Source organism: Labeo rohita, chromosome 4 (assembly GCF_022985175.1).
Source record: "Labeo rohita strain BAU-BD-2019 chromosome 4, IGBB_LRoh.1.0, whole genome shotgun sequence".
NCBI lineage: Eukaryota > Metazoa > Chordata > Actinopteri > Cypriniformes > Cyprinidae > Labeo > Labeo rohita.
Genome location: NC_066872.1, coordinates 24,691,712 through 24,717,599, shown reverse-complemented (window position 1 = coordinate 24,717,599; position 25,888 = coordinate 24,691,712). Strand labels below are relative to the sequence as shown.

The window sequence follows — 25,888 nt, the reverse complement described above, 5'->3', positions numbered from 1 at the left end:
CTGATAAAAAGAAAGGAAACAATTCAGTAGTGACTTCTTTATTACTTTAAGTTAATTTGTTTCCTGAGTGTCCTGTGTATGAAACACCTGCTACAAATATCTGATGGTGATGTGTTTCAATACTGCTTCACTATCAAAACCAAAACCTAAACAATATTGTCATTACCAAAGGACCATAGTACCCGAGTACTCTGATGTCAAATATGTTCTTCCTCCTCTTCGCCATCCTGAGCCTGTACTGCCAATATCATTCTCTGGCACCTGAAAGGGAGGATCACCCTGTTAATGTTGCTCATGTATGTACACAATCAGTCAAAAATCTGCAGTCTTTGTGTTTCAATGTTTTTCGATAGAAGTCTATTCAAGTCCATTTAATCAAACTTACAGTACAAAACTGTAATATTGTGAAATATTATTTTTAACAATGTAGTGTTTTTCAAATACACTTTAAAATGTATTTCATTCCTGTGAGGCAAAGCTGAATTTTTCAGTAGCCTTAACTCCAGTCTTCAGTGTCACATGATCATTCTCATATGATGAATTGATGCTCAAGAAAGATTTCTGATTATCAATGTTGAAAACAGTTGTGCTACTTAATTTTTCTGTGTAAATTGTGGTTTTTCAGAATTATTTTATGAATACAAAAATAAAACAAAAAAGCTTTTTTTTTAAATCTTTTGTAACATTATAAATGTCTTTACTATCACTTTTGATCAATTAAATGCATCCTTGCTATTAAAGTCTTCCCAATGAAAAGAAAATCTTAGTGACTCCAACCTTTTGAACTGTAGTGTACACAAAAAAAAAAAAAAAAAAAAAAAAAAATGTAGGCAGCACAACTGTTTTCAACAACACCGATAATAATCAGAAATGTTTCTTGAGCAGCAAATCAGCAAATTACAATGTTTTTGAACACTTACAACTGGAGTAATGATGCTGAAAATTCAGCTTTGATCACAGAAATGATTTACATTTTAAGATTAATTTCAAAGTTTGTCCAACAGTATACATTTCTAAATTTAAATGAAAACACATCTTATAATAAACAATGCACACATTCTCAAAGAACTTACGTTCTGATGATTACTGCCTTCCCTCACAGCTGCCTTCTTCAGTCATTCCCAGACTTCCTCATTTTTCACCTTTCCTTTGAATCTACACAAAAAAATAACAGAGAATTTGAATTTGGATAAGTCACCCCAGACTTTTTTTGATGGTGGCCACAAACTGTCAAGGTGCCTTTTGAAATCTTAAGTAGTTCTTCAGCTTCTTTTTGGCCCTCCTGGGTAAGATTTGAGGAACCCTGGCATAGATTTTCTTTTTTGTTAAATTTACACACTGTGCATGGGTTGGAGCTCTTAATACTGAACTCTCAAATTGCACCAGATAGACAAATTTAACTTTAAACTGTACAGTACATTATTTCTTACACAAGACCATGGCCCCAGATCCCCCAGGCAGACCAAGGTCCAGCTATCCTCCATAGTCTCAAAAAAATCCTGCGGGAAACACAGCAAAATGATTTTGTGTATGATTTAGGCATGGGGAGAGTAGGGCTACACGATAAATTGCATGAAATTATCACGCACGTATAGTCAGTAAAGCCAGTTTCTTTGATTAGTAGTAAATTTCCATCACCTGCATTCAGCTGGAACGGCAGTTTTTACATGGAGTCGTAAATCACTCACAAGCTACGCAAAATTGTGCTCATAATCGCAGATGAATTGCATTTGATTATGAGCGTGATTCTGCGTAGCTTGTCAGTCATTTACGACTCTGTGTATTAATTGCTGCTCCAGCTGAATGCATGTGATGGTGATCTACTACTAATCAAAGAACCAGCTTTATTGACTAATGCGTCTGACAATCGCATGCGATTTTATCGTGCAGCCCTAGGGGAGTCTTCACAATGGTCAAATTCAGGCCAACTACATTTTTTTTTTACACATTTAAAAATGGCCAGGAGCTCGGGAGGTGCAATACAATATAAGTGCAATATAAAGAAACAAAAATAAATAAATAAAGTTTAAGTGCATGTACTATACTTAAAGGAGAATAGTCATCCTGAGGTATATGTGTTTGTATACATATTTGTAAGGAGTGTCATAAGAAATTATGTTTTTTGAAATTATGACCCAGTCTTTGCAAAGTGAACAAGCAAAGGAGATCAAATACCCATAACAAAAAAGGTAAAACAGCGATATAGGATGATTTTGAAGTTGAGAGAGAACATGAGATGGGAGTTTTTCAACACACCCTAACTGTCATGTACCGAAAAAAGAGTTTAGGCAGAGCAAGACAAGACGAGCATTTGACATTAAAAAGTATATAAATTGTATTATTTTTATGAAAATAACTGATCGTTTCACTAGATAAGACCCGTCTTCCTCGCCGAGGTTGTTTACAACCACATTTGGGATCGTTAACAAACTCGGGGCACCATAGAAGTCTACTATATAAAGAAAAATACTGAATTGAATCCTCAAAAAACATAATTTCTTTATGACTGAAGTAAGAAAGACATGAACATCTTGGATGACACGGGGGTGAGTACTAGGGATGCACCGATACCACTTTTTTTCAGTACGACCGATATTGATGGTTTTATTTTTGGTACTTGCCGATTCTGAGTACCGATATCAATGTTTTTTAATTTACCGGTAAATTTATAAAATATTGGGTACAGAAACTAAAAGAATATGTAAAAATGTTAGTTGTTTAACTTCATTTATCAAATAGATACAATCAAACCAAAATTTATTCAGACATCTTTTCTCACATTATCAGACAATATTTCTCTGCAAAATGGAACTTATCATTTTTGATCCCAAGTAATCAATTTTACTGTATGAAATTTTTTTGGGGTATAATGTCACACTTTTACTTTATTTTGCTGATTTACATAAATGAACTATAGTGTCCTGCCCATTAATTAAAAAATAAATAAAAATTATACTAGTGTCTGAATAATTTTTGATTTGACTATATCTTTCAGTTATATCTACACTTAGTTTTTGCTTAACACTTACACCTAAGTTTTCATTACTTTCACTGTTCATTTTTTGCTCTATGGTACATCATCTTTAATTTATTAGCAGTAGAGCTGCTCCATTGCAGCAGCTACTGTAATCACACGTTTTGTTGTAATAATGCAGGGAACTATTTGTTATAAATCTCCTAACAGTGATATTTTCGCCAATAAAGTTGTGTATGCTTTATAGTGAATGCCCCTATAAATTTTATATTTCCAAATTAGTTTTAATCCAAATTATGTGTGTGCTAAGTGAGCGAACATCAATAAAGATCACGCAACAGAATTGCGCTCCCCCGCCCCCTCTCTCTCCCTATCTTTAGATAACTTGTGCATTGTTTTACTTACTTATTTTTGACATATCTGACAGAACTACAAACTTCTGAGTAATGTCTGTGAGAAAACAATATTAACTCGTCAAGCTCATACAGTACCTCATACCGGTATCGGTGCACCCCTAATTTTTGATCTGGAAGTAGACTTCTCCTTTAAGTGGTATCTATCTAGTTATGAGTAAATTGTAAAATCCAACCCTGTGGATTACCTGCCTCTCCTCCTGAGCATTTTGTCGTGTGGGTCCAGGAAGGCTTCTTGTATGTCTGGATATCGATGCGCAACTCTTTCAACCATGAGAAATGCAGTTCCAGTGTGTCTTCACATCTAGGGCAACAGAATGATCAGGCAGGCCTGAAATATAAACATATAAGCCACTAAAATCAATTTAAATCTATAGTTAGTGACACTAAAACAATGAGGTTTAGTTCTTCACCCAGGATTCGCTGATTCCTATGAAACAGTTTTCATGACGGATTATCTCATGATCCTGGATCCTTGCAGCCATTCATTTGGAGATGGTTTGGATGATATGCAGTTATTTCTAAAGAGGAAAGAATCAACAATACAAAAACACCAATAGCAGCACTGTTGGTCCTGTAGCTTATGTCAGTTTTTCAGTACTGAACAAGTCAGGAGCCAAATCAGTACCTGTTCTGATAATCATCCCTACTCATAATCATAATAGTTGTTGGCTTGGCGCTGCCCAGACTATCTCTCCACCTGCTGACAAAAAGTATGTTAGTTTTACAACAATGAATAAAATATTGAGTCTACTAGGTAGTAAGAAATTGGGCATCTTTTCTAATAAGCAACTCACTGAATCATTGCCTGGTTCATTGGCAGTCAGGACCTAAAGAAAATTAACCACTTGTTTATTAAAAGAAAATTAACCACTTATTAAAAGAAAATTAACCACTTGTTTATTAAAAGATTTGTTAAAACGAACGTATCAGATCTTATTTGTGAATGAAAGGTAACTTAACTAGCATAAAAAGCAAGCATGTAAAAAACACCTTTAACACCAATAGTGAGCAAATGACAATTTACAGGTCTGTTGCTCGAGGGGAAAATGCGGAAATTATTGTTCCCACATACACTGAAGGTAATTTCGCTAGCGTCTAATTAAACGTTTAAACAGTAGTTTATATTCAAACTTACAATATGGCTAGCATGAGCAACATAAAGCGAGAGTGGCAGGCAGTCAAACAAACTATTACGGTTGAAGTTTTAATTTGACAGTGAATACTGTATAGTTTATTGTGTTACATTTTAAACTTAACTAAAAAGAAGGAATACAATATCTCTTGATTTTAGCAGTTAACGTTACCTCAGACCGCGACATAACCAAACATGGCGTTTATTTACGAAATTAATATAGAAAACCTACAAAAATACAAAACACTAATCATCTTACATGATATCTAACGTTATATCATCAAAAACGATGAATAAAAATAGATTTATAGCGCTTACCTTTTCCTTCGTGTCCGTCTGCTGGAAGTTGACCGTTAAAGTGACGGGCACGCGCACTTACGCAGCACTCAAAAAGTGAAGTGCGCTGGTTTAAATGTTCACTTGTCCGATGCCGTTTCTCAATAAATTTCTTCTGTCATTCACAAGCATGAATTATTGTTATTTGCCAACAAACTATTTGGTTTTGTTTTGTCATTAATTTGATGACACATATATATCTACATTTTAAATGACGGCATAATTATTATATTTCTATAACAATTCATGCCATCATGCAAAATGCTTGATTAATTCAGTATATTTCCCTTATTATAGGCTATCCAAATGGTATACACCTTAAAAAAAATAGGCCAAATACATGTAGTGCAATAATATGAAAAGTTATCTGCAGACCAGCTGACCACGTCGCTACAACGTTCCCATGCGACTAACTAGCGACGTCTTTTGAGAACGTGCACAGGACGTTTCTGGGACCTTAGCCAAAATTCAGAAAATGGAATGTTACCTCGACGTCCTCACGACGTTGTCAAGTAATGTCACGCTGACCAAATGACGACCAACCGGCGACGTCCTCACAACATACTGTGTATGCTGGCTAGAGACCATGGGATCACGTCCCTACAACGTTCCCCATGGGACCAAATAGCGACGTCTGTAGAGGACGAGCCCACGACGTTTCTGGAACGTCAGCCAACATTCTAAAGCCTTGAATATCTCTCTAGCATGTATAAATGGAATGTCAGTCTTGACGAATAAATATCTAACATTTTAAATTGTAAGCATTTTATATTTATCAATTGTAAATATATTGTAAATAAAATACTGGTAGACCTATACTATAGAGACCAAGGGACCACGTCGCCACAACGTTCCCGATGGGACTAACTAGCGACGTCTGTTGAGGACGTGCCCACGACGTTTCTGGAACGTTAGCCAATATTCTAAAAAATGGAACTTTGCCACGACGTCCTCACAACGTCGCCATAAAGTAATGTCGCGCTGACCAAAGGACGACGAACTGACGACGTCGTCACAACGTACTGTGTTTGCTGGGTAGTTACTTTTATAATGATGTAACTCAGTTACTAACTCAGTTACTATTTGTGAGAAGTAACTAGTAACTATAACTAATTACTTTTTTAAAGGTACATGCCCAACACTGCTGGTAGGTATGTTTTGATGCTGGTTTAAGCTGGTCCTTTGCTGGTTTATGCTGGTCCTTAGCTGGTTTAAGCTTGTCCTTTGCTGGTTTATGCTGGTCCTTAGCTGGTTTAAGCTGGTCCTTTGCTGGTTTTTGCTGGTCATGTTGCTGGTCAAGGACCAGCATAAACCAGCAAAGAACCAGCTTAAACCAGCATCAAAACATACCTGCCAGCATATGCTGGTTTTTTCACCAGGGTAGATACCTTAATCCTACCTAAAGTTAATAACTTTACTAACTATTAATAAGCAGTAACTTACTTTTTGGAGGCATTTTTTGAGTTTATTGAGGCATAGTTGGTATGACTAGTTGGTAATAGTTGACAGTGAAAATTCGAGGCAGGGGGGGTTCGAAGTAACATGCACAAAATATGATAGTGTTGTTAAATTATGATGGAATATCCACCCTTTTCTGAACGCGGAAGTCTCGTTTCTAGTCAAATTAACATTTAACATCATTAACATCGGTAAATGCTTGTGCAGCACTGACTGCGCATGACACAAATCAATCACATCCTTGGCTTTTTTTCCTCTAAATACCCTGTTATTAAACAGCAAGCCCAAATTAAGCGAAATCGCTGGCATAGTGCACTACTATGAATTAGGTTAATTAAGTTAAGGGGCAATTTCGGACAGAACCTTTGCAGGTTTTTGTCCAATACACGTTTCACGTATTTACATACTGAAATGCGATTGGTCCGTTGTTTCTAGTATCAATTTCACTATCTGGCCTTACATTGATCCTACAGAGAAAACACGTGTGTTCATCGACATGACACCCTCACGTCCTTGACAGCTAAGGTGTACGATTTTATGTAGAGTATGTACAACATAAGTGCAAAACATATAGTCTACTTACCCTTAACTGTTTTTTTACGATTCCATTTTAAGTGTTAAGTGCCTCGTAAGCATTTCCTTCTGCTACTGCAGATATACCCTCTGCTCGCAAATCGCACGGACGCGCCCCAATAGTGAAAGTGAAAGAGAACGTGACGTTTCCACACACACACACACACACACACACACAAAAAAAAAAACGCGTACAAATGTCGCACCTCTCTGCTTGGCGCTGTTATTTCATACTCATTCGTGAGGATTTACCCGTCGGCGTTTCTTCTGAATCCTCCGGAACAAGTGGACATGCATATGCTCGTTAAATTGCTTGTCATAACGGCGGCGTATCAGCATAACTTAGCCACAGCAAGCGGTAAGTTTTGATCAAACACTATGGGAAAATACAGATTTACATGTTGAGTAAACCTGAACAGTGTTATTTAATATTGCACACATTATGCTGAGATTCAGCTTTACTGCTTAACTGTGGACTCTGCTATTAACAGATTGAATAACTTTGCTAAAGCACGTTCTCCTTGAATTTATAGGGCCTTCGAGTCAAAAACCGAAACCACGTATTGGAAAAAGAAACTAGAGAAGTTACTTTAGCTTGAATATAGAATGCGAAATGGTGAAAACCCGTTCATGTGACAGTCCCATAGATTCTGTATATAATTTCAGCTTGCTTTTATTTATCTGTTTATTTATTTGTTTGTTTAAAAGTGAGCCTTCTTCTTTTTTTTCCCCATTCTGTTGGAGCAAATGCCGGAATGCCAGAATAGAACATTGCTGAATTTGAGCCAAAACATCCACAGTTGTTTTCAGTTGACTGTGTTGACAAGTGTTGGTAGAAAGGTGAAATCATAAGGGTCATTTTTCAGAATTGAATTTATACATCATATGAAAGCTGAATGAATAAGTTTTCCATCGATGTATGGTTTGTTTGGCCGAGATACAACTATTTAAAAATCAGGAATCTGCGGGTGCCAAAAAAATCTAAATATTGAGAAAATTGTCTTTGAAGTTCTTCAGATAATATTCTTAACAATATGACTAATCAAAAATTAAGTGTTCATACATTTACAGTAGGAATTTTAGAAAATATCTTCATGGAACATGATCTCTACTTAATTTCCTAATGATTTTTGCCATAAAAGAAAAATCAATCATTTTGACCCATACAATGTATTTTTGGCTATTGCTACAAATATAGCCCAGCGACTTAAGACTGGTTTTGTGGTCCAGGGTCACATATATATATATATATATATATATATATATATATATATATATAAAGAGTTCAGATGCAAAACCAGCTAAAAGCCACCTCGGTCAAAAATGAGATAATGATACTGAGTGAATGATTTTGACACATAGTATATATCCATCAAATACTCTTACTTCAAACTCGCTAAATTCCAGCCTCCGTTCAGGTAGAAGTGAACTTACATAGAAACCCTGATAAAAATGCTTATTTTAAAGAAAAATGTCAGATGGATTTAGAGGCTTTTGCATCTTAACTGTTCATATATATATATATATATATATATGTGTGTGTGTGTGTGTGTGTGTGTGTGTAAGCAGTGAAACAGACACAGACACACACATTATGTATATATATATATATATATATATATATATATATGTGTGTGTGTGTGTGTGTGTAGAAGTATACATATGTATATATACACACACACACACACACACACTATAGGGATCAGTAATACTTGTAACGTTTTTTAAAGAAAACTCTTATGCTCATCAAGGTTGCATTTATTTGATCAAAAATACAGAAATAAAAACAGTAATGTTGCGAAATGTCATTACAATATAAAATAATGCTTTCTATTTTAAAATACTTTAGAATTCAGAAATTATTCTAATATGCTGATTTATTACTAGAATGATCTATGTTGGCAAAAGAAGTTTTTTTTTTTTTGAAACCTGTGATACTTTTTTCAGGATTCTTTGATGAATAAAAAGCTAAAAAGAAAAATAGAATGCATACTAGAAAAATATACATCTTTTTAACAATTGAACACATCCTTGCTGAGTAAAAGTATTAATTACTTTCCAAAAAAGAAAAAAAAAAAAATTGTATATTTTAAATAAAAGAATCACAGGTTCCAAAAAAATATGAAGATGTTTCCAGCATGATTTCTGAAGGTTCATGTGACACTGAAGACTGAAGTAATGATGATAAAAAATTCAGCTTTGATCACAGGAATAAATTAGAATTTAATGTATATTAAAATAGAAAATCTTGTAACAATATTTTGTTTTTTCTGTATTCTGGATCTAATAAACGCAGCCTTGATGAGCATAAGAAACTTCTTTAAAAAAAAAAAACATTAACAACCTTACTGATCCCAAACCTTTGAACAGCAGTATATTGTTCACTGTGTGGCTTTCTGAATCCATACAGTGTCTTTGTGTGGTAAACAATGAAATTCAGGGCGTTCATTTTTAATTCAGCCATTCCATTAATAGAGGTTAATTATCTTGATTATAGGTTAAAAAAAAAAAAAAAGAAGGAAAGACTTGTAGATCAGCATATGTAAATAATAAAAATAGATGGGGGTTGTGCATGGTTTTAGTTACCAGCCCAAATGTTTAACATTTCTTTCCTTAACCAATAAAACAGAGTCAGAATTGAACAGATTGCCTAAGAATTATTCGTTTAGCAACAGAGAACATAACAGTTATCATAGCCTTTTTTGGACTTAGAGGAAACATTCTAAGAAATGCACACAAAAGAGGATGTGGACTTTTCTGCTCGGAAGTTGTGTCTCGAAAAATAACATCACAAAAATGTGATTTTTATTGGGTAAGAGCCTAAAGTGGAATATATATTGTTGAAAAAAGGTTGAAAAAGTGAATACAAAAGTCATTTTATTAATACCATCTTGTATCTGTATCATACATTGGATGTAATAAATGATGTGTGTGTGAAGAGCATTTATGCTTTTAAAAAAAAAGTGTTTTGCAATCTGAATGAATTATCTTCAACCACTCCAAGAAATATATTTTTAGATTCATTTAATAAATTGCAAAGCACCTCTTTACTGCAAAAATGCTCCGGTTTGCTTTCCAGTTAGGTGAGCTTACTCAGTCACTGAACATCAGTACAGGTGGTGAGAGAAGCACTATTTTGAGGTTAATTATGTTTTAGGGCTTTCTTCTTCTTCTTCTTTTTTTTTTTTGTTACAAATAGGTGTCAGATAAATGATTGTACATAGTGTGTCACACTGTTTCCTCATTCCATTAGAGGGGGAATGCCAAACCCCTCCAAACTGTAACTTTAACCTCCCCTTTTTAAGAGCTATGTATACCGTCTTGTCCAACAGTGTACTGAAGAATGTAGTCAAGCATTTTAGTACCATAATTATCAATATTATTTTATCACTGACCCTACAAGCTTGGTTTGCGTTAAACAAACAGTGTGTTAAGTTTTTTTGCATTCACGCTGGTTTCATATGATTTTGAAAAGTTTCAGTTTTTAACTGAATAACTATAAATATGCCATGTCTTATAATCATAATGTAAAACATAATAAGAACATTTTTCCTTGTAGCCAGGAAAAGCAAAGATGCAAATAATTAGTCAGTAAACACCAGATTATTTTCTCAAGGGTACTTGTCTTTGGTTTGTTTTTCTGGTGTGAGTCAGCTCTCTGACAACAAACTGACTGCCTTAAAAAGTCCCTTACAATGTATGTGAAATGGGAGTGTAACAACACTTACCTAATAGCTGTGGAATTGATATCTAGTTTGGCATTGTGACAGGGTCACTAAAGAATCTGTGGTAAAATGTGTACACAAACTGTTCATCTCAGACTAAAACGATCATAGATCTTTTCAAACTTTGAGATCCTTCGGAAGTACATGCAGAGCGGTAGGTGCTATGAGCGGGCCAAGTTTCTGATCACCCAGTAGGTGTTATTTATATGTACAGTGGATATAAAAAGTCTACACACCCCTAAAAAAAATCCAAGGTTTCTGGGATGTAAAAAAAACATTAGACCAAGATAAATCATTTCAGAACTTTTTCCACCTTTAAAGTGACCCATAACCTGTACAACTCAATTGAAAAAAAAAAAAAACTGAAATCCTGAAAGGAAAAACTTAGTGTGGGGACACATTTCAAGTGAGAGCAAGGTTACATTGTGTTACTTATTTTTACATGTTATTTATTTTTGGTCATATGATAGAGATCTGATATTCTATTTGTTGTATTTCTGTTTTGCATAAAACTGAAGAATATTCAGCTCTGCACCTGGCCAAGTGATGGTCCTTTGTATCTCTGGCAAGCCATACTTTGTAATCTTAATTATTATAATTAAAAAGCCCCCAAAATAGCACAATGATCATCCATATCAAAGCTTAAAATATTTAATTTCCATACCTAAAATGTATATTTTACAGCCACTCTTGTGCAGACTGATCATAAACACAGCTAAAAGGCTTCCTACCAGTGGCCATCACAAAACTTACATTAACCTGTTTTATCACAGGTAGAATGCAAAATGTTTCAAAATAAGCATTTCAGTCAAATGTAATTTATGCAATATTTCAAACATTTAACCCACTGGAGAAAATCAGCCCTTCGCAACCAATTAAAATCAGCCTAATTCCAGGAAAAAATGCGTATTTGGCAACCCTGCGTCCAACACAAACTGCAGGAATCAGATTTAACTGATTTAACAAGACAAGAGTAAGGAGAGATGACTGGCAAATCATGCTGGAGGTTTTGCTGCTCAGCAGATAATGGGCTCATATCTGGTCTTATAAAATGTGCTCCCTTTATACACAGTGCGTGTGATTGCGAAATTGAAAGTGAAAGTAAATAGCCACGCGTTCAAAAGAGATTTAAATATTCCGCGTAGTATAGGGGTTTCCTGATGTGTGAAAATTATATTCAATATTAGAATGACTGTGTCTCGCGTAGAATACAGAAACGCACACAATGAATGGCAACTCTAGAAACTGAAAGCCAAATCCCAGATTTTGGGCGATTTAGGTCCAAAAAGAGGACATGTCCGGGGAAAAGAGGACATATGGTCACCCTAACTAATGTTAATTAAGCAAGCTATTATGCATAGGCCACAAAGTGTTGGTGAAATAACACATTAGCGAACCAGAGGGAATAATATGGAATTTTTTCCAGAAAACTTAATTTCGAGCACTTTCAAGGACCTGTATCTATGTATGTTTAATTGCAAAAACTTTCCAAGGCCTTGAAATTTTTTGTTCAGATTCACAAACTTTCAAAGACCCTTGGGAACCCTTTACATAGTAATCTCCCATATTCTTCATATGTCTGGGCTATGGGGTAGGGTGGCAAGACAGAAGTCTTTTAGCCTAGCTAAATTTTGCAGAAACACATTTGAAGTCTCCCAAAAGCATGTGGGAAAATATGTTCTGGTTTGAATAAACCAAGGTTGAATTTTTTTGCCATAATTCCAAAAGGTATGTTTTGGTGCAAAAACAACACTGCACATCACCAAAAGATCACCATACCCACAGTGAAGCATAGTGGTGGCAGCATCATGCTTTGGGTCTGTTTTTCTTCAGCTGGAACTGGGGTCCTAGTCAAGGTGGAGGGAATTATGAACAGTTCCAAATAACAGTCAATACTGGCACAAAATCTTCAGGAGTCCTGCTAGAAAGCTGAAGATGTAGAGGAACATCATCTTTCAGCACAACAACGACCCAAAGCATACATCCAAATGAACAAAAGAATAGCTTCACCAGAAGAAGATCAAAGTTTTGGAATCGCCCAGCCAGAGCCCAGACCTGAATCCAATTAAAAATCTGTGGGGTGATCTGAAGAGGGCTGTGCACAGGAGATGCCCTCGCAATCTGATATATTTGGAGCACTTTTGCAAAAAAGAGTGGGTGTCCAGGTGTGCCATGTAATAAAACAGGCGTGCTATACAATTAAAAGGTGCTTCAGCCAAATATTATAATAAGGGTGTGGACTTTATTGTCACTGTATATCCACTTACCTGATGCCAGACATCTGAATTGTATTACAAAATGTGAAAAACAACACACTACAACTTTATTTTTTACTAAGTCAAACAAAGTGTATTGTTTTTAACACACATCCTGTTAGGTCAAATTTTTCTGTTAACAGGTTGATTGTGCATCTCAATTTTGCATGTTTGTTTGCCTGTGATATTTTAGGTGACATTACTCTTATTTTGTCTCAGGTGACTGTGGAAGACCAGACTTTCCAGAAAACACAGTATTTGACCCAGACTTACCACGTCATGTTGGTGCTAGAATTCGCATTCAGTGTAAAGAAGGCTATGTAAGGGAAGCAGGAACATCCAACCTATACCGATGCATTGAGGACAAAGGCAAAACAATCTGGCGCTCTAGCCCTCGCCTCCAGTGCATACGTAAGAGTCTTGTTTGTTGCAGAGGTACTTAAAGAGCCCTGGACATGACATGTTTTTGCTTTAGCTAAATTGTGACCAATATTTAAAGGGATAGTTCACCCAAAAATGAAAATTCTGTCATTAGCTACATTTACATGGACACTTCTTGCTTCCATCAGAATAAATTCATACACAAAATCTATAAAATTCAAACGATACCCAACCCTAGTGTTGTGCTGTGCTGCTTACTTTAGTAAGATGCAAAAGTGCCACACAACTGACACATTTAAGGCCCAGAAAGGTATTAGGACATTGATAAAATAGTCCATGTGATGTCATTCACAAGAGTACGACATATGTGTGTGGTGCTGCTAAAGCAGCAGCCGGCATGCTGTTATGTTGTACAACGTCCATCTCTTAGTTCATCATCTGTATATTCTGGTTCAAATAAATAAGGCAGGTCAAAGTCATTCTCTCGATATCTTCAGATATGTTTATGATGACTGTAATTCTGTAATGTAATTTTGTGTTCTATGTCAGAACGCCAACTCCTGCGTCAGCAGCACCACATACATGTGTCGTGGTACTCTTGTGAATGTGCGGAGAAGCCTGAAATTGTTGAATTCGCTAGTGTTGTCTGCTGTTTCAGCAGCCAGCTTAGACTGAAATTAACTATGAATTTGCAAGCACTCACACCACCCTTTGTAAACACAGCATTATTGTTTCTACATTGCAGCTGATCCCAAAGCGACAAATGTACCCACAAGTAAGTGCCTTCTTTCTTAATTCCTCCCTTTTCTTTCTGTTTATGTTGTTGAAGTGATAAGTACAACGTGCTATTTATGCTGTGCTGTTTACTTTAGTAAGACGCAAAAGTGCCCCTTCCCGTACCCAAAACTGTTTTTTGATGAGAGTCTTAAACAAGAACTGGTGGGATGTTGTGCTGCTCCACTTCACAGACGCTAAGTGAAAGCAGAATTTTATAATGACCAAAACTCATGTATGACACTTTATTCACCAGTATCAACAGCTAGTTCCATGCGTCATACGTCATTACGCTATTTTTACGTCACTGCACATGCATTTACATGGCCTCTCGCTTGGATTACAAAAGGATTTAACCAATCCTTACCTTAAAAAATTTTAATCGGATCTGGCCAATTCAATCGGATTGACATGGTTACATGTGACTTTTTTATTCTGAATGTGCTTCTTGTCCTACGACAATCAGATTATTAGCGTTCATGTAAACGCAGCTTACTCATCTACATGTTGTTCCAAACCCGGAAGACTTCCATTTATCTTCAGAACACAAATTAAGATATTTTTGATGAAATCCGAGAGCTTTCTGATCATGAATAGACAACAACACAACTGACACATTTAAAGGGGTCATTGGATGCCCATTTTCCACAAGTTGATATGATTCTTAATGAAAAGTCTATAATATACTTTGGTTAAAAATTCTCAATAGTAGTGTAAAACAACACCGTTTTTACCTTGCCAAAATCAACTCTGCAAAAATTATCTCATTCTGGTCGAGGCTGCTTTAAATGCAAATGAGCTCTGTTCGCCCCGCCCCCTCTTCTCTCTGCTGCTCTGAGAGATTGTTTACTTTAGCCACGTTTAGCCGCTAAACTTGCTAACTAGCACATTATTAGGAAAGGCGATTGCAAAGATTCATTAAAAAAAACCCTTATACTCACTTCTGCTGTAAATGAGGCTGCATCACGAACAATTCGCATGAACATAGATGGATATGTAGATCGGGAGGTGCATTCCCTTCACAAACAAATGTAATCCACTGCATCTTCAGCGGCTCAGATGTCGGAAGTGGATGACGACTGGTTTAGTCAACTTGAAATGTTAAGTTGTACTAAGTAACAACTTAGATATTTGTGTTTGCTAAACTTAACAGATGGGTAAGTAACTCAGCTGCCTAAAAATGTTAAGTTGATTCAACTCAAATATCTAAGTTGTCACTTAGTATAATTTAATATTTCAAGTTGAATAAACTTTTTTTGAGTTGACTGAACTTAAAATTTTAAGGCAGCCAAGTAACAAATTGTTGGTTGACTCAACAAATTGTTTTTTACAGTGTACTAGCTTTCTGGGCCTTGAACATGTCAGTTGCGTTGCTGTCTATGCAGAAAGCTTTCGGATTTCATCAAAAATATCTTAATTTGTGTTCGAAGATGAACAAAGGTCTTATGGGTTTGAAAACAACGTGTGGGTGAGTAATTAATGACAGAATTTTCATTTTTGCTCATTAAGCATGAACTTCTTAATTAGTGGACATTACTTCTGTTTTCTGTATACTTCTGTTTTTATGTCATACGTGGGCTTCATACTCGATGGCTTCCTGCTAACATTTTTTGTCTTTCCGACTGCCCAAAATCTGCTGGTTTCAGCAACCAGCTTAGACTGAAATGAACTATGAATTTGTAAACCCTCACATCACCCTTTGTAAACACAGTATTATTATTTCTACGTTGCAGCTGATCCAAAAAGGACAAATGTACCCACAAGTAAGTGCCTTCTGTCTTATTTCCTCCCTTTTCTTTCTGTTTATGTTGTTGAAGTGATAAGTACAATGTGTTATTTATGCACATTGATCTCACCAAAAGACAGTCCCAGTGTTACTCTGTTGAAATACTTTAATAATATGTTTTGACAGCACCACAGTGTGTTTACACGTTTTGACTTATGAATAGTTTATTTAAAGTTGTCTCTGGTTATGGAAAGTACTTTAACAACAACAACAAAAATGAGACACATCCCTCTAAATCCTATCACCGAGACAGCAGCTGATGACCTAAGTATCCTACATTATGTATTTACCTCAGCAGAGACCCAAAGACCTCATCAACATTTCACATCATCCACCACAGGAAGAACAGCAAGAGTGAATACCACAGTTCATGGCACAGTTATGCCAACCACAGGTATATATATGTATGTCATATTATGCTTGTATGTGTTGATGTTGTTTGGGTAGGCCTACATTAACATGAAGTGCATGACACACTCCAGCAACAGGACATATAGCTTTGACAACAACAAATGAAGTTGTCAAAACAAGACAAACTACCAGCCAGTCAACTTTGATGAGCACAACAAAAGAGGCGGAGTCTATTACAACCAATGAGATTACTTCAACATCCAGCAGCTTGACAAGCAGAGAATATATAACAACAACAACAACAACAACAACAACAACATCAACATCAACAACATCAACAACAACAACAACAACAACAACATCATCACATACCCTGTCAGGCTCTTTCTCTACAACAACAGGTGAAGCCGTTCACTACGATGGGTTAAGGTGCATGGGGCTAACTTTAAAGGAACAGTTAACAAATATTAACACTAGCTGCATTTCCAAAATCCTGCAAAATGGTCAAATTGAAATTGCGAATTGAAAATACGCCTAATAGAAACACGTCAATTTCGCAAAAAAAAATATTTTGCGCTCACATGAGGTGGTTTTTCAGGCAAATACGAAGAAGGAATATATTGCAAACTGCGATGGAAGCAGTTTTTTCAAATTTACAGGTCACCTGGTGAAGGTAAAAGTCACATGATCATTCTTTAATGTACTATAATCTCCAAGAAACACGTCATACATCGCCAGTCTTAGGTATTAAGAGCTTTCCTGGCTATTAGTGCTTGGATAACCCCTTATTTACACTGCACGCAACTGTGGTACATTATGGCACCGACACAGCCACTGGCCACTCTAGTCAGTGCTTGTGTTTATAGCAGCTACGCTGCAGCGTGTTTCAGGAGTGGCTCTCCACGCTGCCTTGCTAAAGATACACGTGCACGTCTCCTTCAATTAAAAATAATAGCTAGCGGAGTGGCTGCAATATACATAAACCTACGAAAACGTCGTCATGCCGAAAAATTACGTTGGTTACATTGGTTAATGGAATCAATTTCGCAGTTGTTTTTTTAATCGACATTAATAAAATATCACAAAGTTTTGCACAACTCTATAATGGAAATGCAGCAACTTTACTCACCCTTGTCATCCCAAACCAATATGACTTTCTTTTTTCAACAGAAGGCAAAAGGAGATGTTTAACAGAATGTTCACGCTGCTCTTTTTGCATACAGTACATTATGACCAAGACTTGTCAAGCTATTAATTTACTGATGTACATTTTCAAACTTCCTACGGCAACTTGTTGCGACAAATTTGAATAAGTCATAGAGGTTTGGACAAACAAATGATGACAGATTTTCTACATATATCTGAACATATGTGTGTTCTAACACTTGTGGGGAATTCACTAAACGTTAAACCACTTTTTGCAAGATACGTCTGCATAATACCGGAGTATTGTTCACTAACCAACACAATCCAGTTTACAGACTACAAAGCTGAAATTGCACTGTTGTCAACATTTAAGTCAATGACATTCATTTTGCACAAACATGTCTTTTTGCACTACATTCACAAATATTGCCTGGCACAATTTGTACTGCACTGTTACCACCAACTGAAAACAGGCTGTAAATGAACATAGCCTAAAGCCTAGGCTATTATATATATATCTATATAAAAAAAAAATAAAAAAAAAACATGTTGCACTTTCCAACAGTGCACTTTCATGGCATGCCAACCCCTGCATTTGAGCCTAAGGATGAACAAGAATATCATTGTTTCTGTTAAAAGGCTGAAATTATTTATTGTTTATGTATGTTTGTGTATTTGTGTGAATGTGTATTTCAACTGAAACAGCAAGACAGGGTGGGCCAAAATCCGGAGTAGACTGAGCTCGCCGCCGCGGTTCGCGTGACACAATGCAAAACCGTACCTCATTTGCCCCAATCGAAAGCATATTTACACTGAATTGTTTTACACTATTGAAAACTCTAACACTGTAAACAAGTGACCGATCTCAGCCGCAGCTTCGACATTTATTTATAGTGTAGAGGGCAGGAGGCATCAGATTCTAGAGAGCATCTGATTGGACAGAAAGTTTAATTAGAAGCTGAAGTGCAGGGTGATGTCATCAAAATGGCTAATTCATATTGCCAAAATTGAGAAATTGTACGTTTTGAATGCTTATGTCTTCTAAACCAGAATTTTGTCATGGTTTTGGAGCACATTAGCTTATAGATAATCTTAAGGCTTACATATTCATATGACAATCTTACATTCCCCCAAAGATTGTTTGTTATATAGAAACCTCGAATTTGAGATAAGACAGGATGCATGCCAGACTTTGACAAGATCTTCCTGTTTTGTTCAAAAGGATGTCTCTGACATCGTCACACGCCTATATCACAAAACCCACAATGTATGTAACTAACCACATAGGAACATGAAAAGCCAACTGGTGACACACTGCGCGAGAACACATGTAATGTTGTGTGGTTGATAGCACTGCGCATCCTGGAGTGCGTTTCCCCAAAGCATCGTTAGCTAACTATGGTGGTAAGGTCCAGTGAACTCTATTGGTAACAACGGAACTTGCAAACATAGTTGCTTTTGCGAAACGCATCTCTGGTTAGTTAAAGGTATAGGCCACCCAAAGAAAGGTTCAGTTGCTCAATCTCATAATCTAGTTTGACTTTTGAGGGAATGCAAAATTAGTTCTTAACAAAAGAATGTCCAAGCTGCTCTTTTTCATACAACGAAAGTCGATGTTGACCACGGCTGTCGTAGAGATACTAATGAAAAACCTTTAAAGGTGAAGTTCACTTCCAGAACAAAAAGTTGCAGATGATTTACTTACTCCCTTGTCATCCAAGATGTTCATGTCTTTCTGTCTTCAGTCGTAAAGAAGTTATGTTTTTTGAGGAAAACATTTCAGGATTTCTCTCCATAGTGGACTTCAATGGTGCCTGTGATTTTAAGCTACCTCAAATGCTCATCTTGTCTAGCTCTGCGTGGACTCTGTGTATTCCAGTTCAAGACAGTTAGGGAGAGTCGAAAAACTCCCATCTCATTTTCTTCTCCATCTTCAAAATCCTCCTACATCGCTGTTTTACCTCTTTTGTAAAGGCCTTTTGATTTTCTTTGCATGTTCACTTTGTAAACACTGGGTCGATACTTCTGCAGCAATGTAGGATGATTTTGAAGTTGAGAAAATAAGATGGGAGTTTTTCGACATACCCTAACCATCTTGAACCAGAATACACAGAGTTCACACAGAGCTAGACAAGATCATTTAAAGGTAAATAGTATATAAATTGTCAATTTTTTTAGAAAATGACCTATCGTTTCACTGGATAAGACCCTTCTTCCTCAGCTGGGATCGTTTACAACCACATTTGGGATCGTTTGAAGCCACATTTAAACTGCATTTTGGAATTTCAATCTTGCAGGCACCATTTAAGTCCACTATATGGAGAGAAATCCTGAAAATGTTTTTCTAAAAAAAAAAAAAAATTCTTTACGACTAAAGAAAAAAAGACATGAACATCTTGGATGACAAGGGGGTGAGTACATTATCTGTAAATTGTTGCTCTGGAAGTAAACTACTCCTTTAACCCTTTAACTTTCAATCCTAAAAGGAGCTAATGAAAAAACTATTTATCATTAAATTCTTATTAGTAGACATCTAATAAATAGCCACATGCAGTTTTTTAATTTATGTTTTTTATAAAACTGAGATGTTAGTCCATGGTAAATCTCGATTTACTTTAAAGAACTATTTCATGCGTTATTTTGCAATAATAATCATTCCTTTAACTTTATTAGTATCTTGGATGCATCTCATAACCTTCAGGGTCCACAAAGTTTAAAAAATATTTTTAAATGTCTGTATAATATATATAGTCGTAAAGCAATATATATATGCTCTACCATGTTTTTAAGTGACATATCAACCGTACGGTCATGCATGATTTGGATAATTATTATAAATGAACATTTCTGCATTTCTCATGTATTTTGCTATATTTCTGTTCTTTACCCTCTGCCCTGTTCACAACAACTTTATAGTTTCATCCCTACTTCCTTGGTTGCTTGTTTGACCCTATTATTTGATGACTGACCAGCACCAATCTCGCTTCTGTGTGACCGACTGAAGTTTGTAAACTGCTGCTCTCACTTGAAAACCTTCTGCCTCTCACTTGAAGGTGCTGCTGCACCTTCAATGAACTCCTTTAGTTAGTTTAGGATTAATCATCCCTTAGAAATTTGGTTTGATTATAAAAAGGGAGGGGTCGGTGGGAGTTCCAAAACCATCAACTCAAATATCAGCATGTTACCCATGTTAAGTATGAATGAACATAAAAATAGCAGTTCGTATGAATGAGTTCTTAAACCTCCTTGTTCTCCCTCCAGTTGCTAAACATCTATGACCTGATGGGAGGACAACAAACTCTTTGTGTAATGGATAAGATGGAGGTTCTTTAAAAATGTCTTAAAGCAATGTCTGTTGAACTCCAATCACCTTGAATGCAATCTTAATCAGTTTAGTCATCTTAGTCATTCAGTTTCTACCAGACAAGCTAATACAGTCAAATCATATAATGACATAGTAAGAAATTACAGATTAAATAAAACTCATAATTTGACATCTTCATTGTTAACATGTTAACAAGACTAATACAAGTGGTGTCAGTTAAACTATTTAACAACGTGTTGGCTTGCAAGCAGAGAACTAGCAAGTTGTTCACCAGTATTAATATATTTCTGACAGTTTTTCTTTGATAATCCTATTAATAAAGCTAAACCTCTGTGACATCCTACTACTGCCCTCACTCTGTGAAATCTCCCTCTCACCGTAATTCTCACCGTCTCCCTTTTTTTTTTTTTTTTTTTTATTAGGGGCAAATGTACCTCAAAGGACCTCAGCTGTTTCTAAAGGTACTTTCTTTGATATCCATAGAGACCCTATTCTCTAATTAAAATGTGTATGTATTTATTGGTACGTATTTCACGTCTTGCGAGAAACATCCCACGGGTACATTTTCGTCATGAGACCAGGTTGCTCTTTAATGTCATTTACAAGATTTTAAATCTTTGGTTCTTGTATGTTCTTACATGTAATGCATAACAGTACATTTGAATATGAGTGAGTACAAATACGATTGTTTAGAGCTATGATGGAGGAAAGATTTTCTGCTCAATGGCTAGAGAAGATGTGGGATGTAGCATAGAAATCATATACACTGTAAAAAATAAAAAACAATTCATTGAGTCAGCTTAAAATAATTTGTTACCCTGCTGCCTTAGAATTTTAAGTTCAGTCAACTAAAATAAGTTTAGTCAACTTGAAATGTTAAGTTGTACTAAGTAGCAACTTAGATATTTGTGTTTGTTGAACTTAACAGATGGGTAAGTAACCCAGCTGCCTTTAAATTTTAAGTTGATTCAACTCAAATATCTAAGTTTTCACTTAGTATAATTTAACATTTAAACTTTTTTTGAGTTGACTGAACTTAAAATTTTAAGGCAGCCAGGTTACAAATTATTTTAAGCTGACTCAACAATTTGTTTTTTACAGTGAAGGCTCTAATTTTATGGTGTTTATTCTTTTTGGGAGCTCTATAGCCCTTTTCCATACAATGAAAACATAGATTCTTCTTCATTTTCCATGACTGAAAGTCATTTGCAGTTAAAATCCTGACAAGGACCAGGACAAATGAGCATATCTCTGCAGTTTTAGAGACACTGCACTGGCTCCCTGTCAGGTTTCGTTTTAATTTTAAAATTCTTATGCTTTGGCATTATTATTTGGGTCTGGTACAACAAGAGTGTGAATAACTGATGACACAGTTTTCATTTTTGAATAAACTAAGCCATCAAATCTTTTTCTTTTAGGAAATGGTACAGTGGAAGCCGTTTCTGGTGGTTATAAATGTGAGTGCCATTTTTTGCTGTTCAGTTCTTGAAAAAAAAAAAAAAAAAAAAAAAAATTTATTTCTCCACTCTGTGCTTATTGTTGTATTTTTTAAAGATTTCTTTTTTTCTTTGTTTTTATTAACCAACAATTAGCAACAGTAGGTGGAGTTACAGGCATACTTATCCTTTGCCTGCTGGCAGCAGTATTCCTTTTATGTTGGAGGTTTGTTTTTGTAATATCTATTATGGTTTGAAGCTTCAAATTGTAGGCTTTTTGCAGCTTCTTTATGAATTGTTTTCATCCTCCAACCCACAGGTCAAGAAATCAAAGAACAAGCAAACCCAATCCAGACCAAGAGACCTCCATTTACTACACACCCGTACCACAAAGTTCAGCAGCTGACAAATCTACAGAAGACTCTGAAAGTGACAAAAATCAACCACAAATAGACATCGCCAGTGGTGCAGACACGTGATAAACCCCTTCCATGAACATACTCCTGATAGCCCTTGTTCAGACTGTCAGTCCATATTCAATGTCTGCATATCTATTTGGAATCCAAGTGACATTGAACATTACAAAAAAAATATATATATATATCACATGTAATACGATTTTTACAAACTTTTTGAAACTCTGGATTTTGCATAACTTTTTTCCCTATGTCATTTTCTAATGGTATATAAAAATATGAACACATCAGACGTTGTTTGTAGAAAACATGCTTAAAGGAGAGCTCCATTTCCCAAACAACAATTCACAAAGAATTTACTCACCCCTTTGTCATCCAAGATGTTCATGTGTTTCTCTCTTAAGTTGTGAAGAAATGATGGTCTTTTAGGAAAACATTTTAAGATTTTTCTCCATATAATGGACTTCCAAAATGTAGTTTAAATGCAGCTTCAAAGGGCTCTAAACGATCCCAGCCGAGGAAGAAGGGTCTTTTCTGGCGAAACGATCTGTCAAACTCGGACCTTTGAGTCTCGTTCAGCAAAATGAACAAATGTTTTTTCAAATAATTTCGTTCTTTTTAGCAAAATATAATTAAAATGTTACGTGTTACTTCCCTAACACATCTACTGCTTACACAAACGTTGATTACATTACAAACAAGACAAAACTATAATGCTATAAGAAACAGAAAAGATTAATTCACTGTTTACCTGGGTCTTTAGTCTATGATTGGCTCACCTCACCTCTTATCTGACAAGTTTTCGGGTTTGAGTCATTCGTTCATTACGAGACAGCCCCATAAGATGAATGAATGACTCGAAAAAACCCGAAGACTCGAAACAGGTGCACTAATTCCAGTACAGAACCTAATAGGATGTTGCGCATGCGCAACTGAACGAATCACTCCCTGAGACGAATCGTTTTACCCAAGTCACATTAAAGATTTGTTCAAAATGAAAGAATCGTTCTAATTCGTAGCATCGTGGACGCGCATCCCAGAGCCTGTGCTACACAAGCTTTTGTGCTTAAAAAATATACACTTTATTTAAAAAAAAAAAAAAAAAAAAACGTTCGTTTCGCTAGATAAGACCCTTTTTCCTCTGCTGGGATCGTTTAGAGCCCTTTGAAGCTGCATTTAAACTACATTTTGGAAGTTCAAAATCGGGGCACCAATGAAGTCCATTATATGGAGAAAAATCCTGAAATGCTTTACTTAAAAACAATTTCTTCACGACTGAAGACAGAAAGACATGAACATCTTGGATGACAAGGGGATGAGTAAATTATTTGTAAATTGTTGTTCTGAAAGTGGACTTCTCCTTTAAGATTTTGGTCTAATGATCTAAACAGACCACGGAGACAGTAGCACGGAATAAAGCTGTGCATTCCAGCTTCTTACGTTTCTTCCACTTCCTCGTAAGATGTAATTATGGCAACAAGTTGTCGTTGTAAAACAAGATCTGTATTGGAAACCTTGTTGCTGTTGCTTGGAGTTGGCATACCGTCACTGACATAGAAACCAATGCATGTACTCCGTTACACAAAAGAGCGTAACAGGACACACAAATCTGATCTGAATAGTGGAATAGTACACAGATAATCAGAGTTGGACTGACAGTGTGAACAAACTTTTTACTCCATGAAATATGCCATCCTAAAAGCACATATATGATCGACGTCCATCTCATGTACCTCATCTATCTCTCTACTCTTTTAATGTTATCGTAAAAATGAATAAAGTTTTATATTGTTTTTAATCCATGGTCTTTGTATGTATATTGATCAATGATAAAACACAAGCAACTTAGTGGTTTTTAGTTTTTCCTAAAGTAGTCAAGGTTTAGCTGGTTAACATCACCCCCTTTTGGTTGATGCTGGTAACTACACTATGTGGCAGCGAAAATGGTCATTCAGTGGAAATCATTTGTTTGCAAACACACTGACTGTAAATCTATCAGAAACTTGAACTCATGTAATGCTCTGTTGTTCATGGGTGGTTTTCATTTAAAGGTTTTCAGTAGTAGGAGCATTTTTGGGAGGTTAAGACCATTGCTGCCATTTAACATCTGACGGATATGGGTTATTAATTGGTTGAAACTTGGGCCAGATATGATCATGTTAGACAATTCTATCAGCGTCCACAAGTTGTTGTGCTCTTGTAAGTAGATCTCCTGTCAGAGATAATACTAAATTTATACTAAATAATACATAATTACAATGATTTCTGAAGGATCATGTGACTGGAGTTTAGCACTGGATTATGTTAAAAATTCAGCTTTGGAATCATAAAATAATAAATTATATTTTAAAATACATTCAAATAGAATTTCTTTTAAAACAGTAAACATTTTTCAATTTTTTACTGTTTTTGCCTTTACTTTGGTTTAAATAGATGCAGGCTTCGTGAGCAAAAAAAAAAAAAAGAAAAAATAAAAAAAAAAAAAAAAAATATATATATATATATATATATATATATATTAAAAATCTTAGTGTTCAAAAACTTTTGACTGGTGGTGTAGATAGATAAAGACAGTCTGTTTGTAGATGGATGGCATGATTGTATGCAAGTGCTGTCTGTGGTGAGTAATTCCAGAGCTTTCCTCTGGAACCCATTTTAAAAGGCCTGCAGTACATTTTTGATCATCTGATGGCAAAGTCTCTGACCTCAAATGAAAAAGCAGAACTGCAGATGGACCTGCCAATAATGTTCTACAAGGAGCAGTCTATGAAGTGGGAAAAAAAAATAAATAACAGAAGTGAGCCATGAATAGCCAACTCTGCTTCTGGAAAGCTATTGATCCTGCAGACTTCAGTTCTCATTAGAAATGGCGGGGATGAAACTAGAGCGTGATTTAATTAAGGGTTTGTGTGTGTCAGAATACAAGTCTCCCTATGCACCATGAATGTCTCACGCCGCAAAAGCACGGATGTGCAAGATTATAGCTGCAAACGTGGGAGAAACTCCATGTCTATGTATTTAGAATGTGATGTCCCTGTTGGTGTGATGGTCCAAAACTTTTGCACGTACAGTGTATAATATTTTCCTCCGGGAAAGCTTTCCACAAGATCTTGGAGTGTTTTTGTGGGAATTTTTGCCCAGTCATACAATGGAGCATTTGTGAGGTCAGACATTGATTTTGCAATTTCCATGAGATTGAGTAATGATCTAACAGCATCTTGATCAAGTCTTGACTAATATTTGAGGGTCATATTGATTCATCAAACTTTACATTTGGCACAATGCAATCAGGCAGGTTACGTTCCCCTGGCATCTGCCAAACCCAAACTCGCCCAAACAGAGAAGCGTGATTCATCACTCCACAGAAACACGTTTCCACTTGCTTCACATCGTACTTGGTGATG

General features: G+C 35.9%; 2 protein-coding genes across 9 annotated transcripts in view; one reads left to right on the top strand and one right to left on the bottom strand.

Moving 5' to 3' along the window:
• rbm17 (RNA binding motif protein 17) overlaps window positions 1-6,989 on the bottom strand; it is a 28,945-nt gene extending 21,956 nt beyond the window's left edge. The window contains exon 1 of the mRNA XM_051107480.1: window positions 6,900-6,989. The gene's annotated coding sequence lies outside the window, so the exon portion shown is untranslated. The remainder of the gene's footprint in view (window positions 1-6,899) is intronic.
• Window positions 6,990-7,042: 53 nt separating this feature from the next.
• il15ra (interleukin 15 receptor subunit alpha) lies at window positions 7,043-24,282 on the top strand. Of its 8 annotated transcripts, none has more exons than XM_051107489.1 (10): window positions 7,044-7,247; window positions 13,089-13,280; window positions 13,996-14,025; window positions 15,758-15,787; window positions 16,109-16,204; window positions 16,293-16,562; window positions 21,055-21,093; window positions 22,051-22,089; window positions 22,225-22,294; window positions 22,388-24,282. In XM_051107489.1, the coding sequence occupies exons 1-10, from the start codon at window positions 7,181-7,183 to the stop codon at window positions 22,545-22,547; spliced, it is 993 nt and encodes a 330-aa protein (XP_050963446.1). In that variant the 5' UTR covers window positions 7,044-7,180; the 3' UTR covers window positions 22,548-24,282. The 8 variants fall into 8 exon arrangements, with proteins under 8 accessions (XP_050963450.1, XP_050963446.1, XP_050963444.1 ...); XM_051107487.1 differs by having other exon boundaries at window positions 13,089-13,304; XM_051107486.1 differs by having other exon boundaries at window positions 13,089-13,304; window positions 16,106-16,204.
• The last annotated feature ends 1,606 nt before the right edge of the window (window positions 24,283-25,888 follow it).

Coding starts and splice junctions, on each gene's coding strand:
- il15ra (XM_051107486.1), top strand. CDS start 7,181: ATGCATATGCTCGTTAAATTGCTTGTCATAACGGCGGCGTATCAGCAT. Junction 14,026..15,757: donor AGCGACAAATGTACCCACAA/GTAAGTGCCTTC, acceptor TCTACGTTGCAG/CTGATCCAAAAAGGACAAAT. Junction 16,205..16,292: donor CACAGTTATGCCAACCACAG/GTATATATATGT, acceptor GACACACTCCAG/CAACAGGACATATAGCTTTG.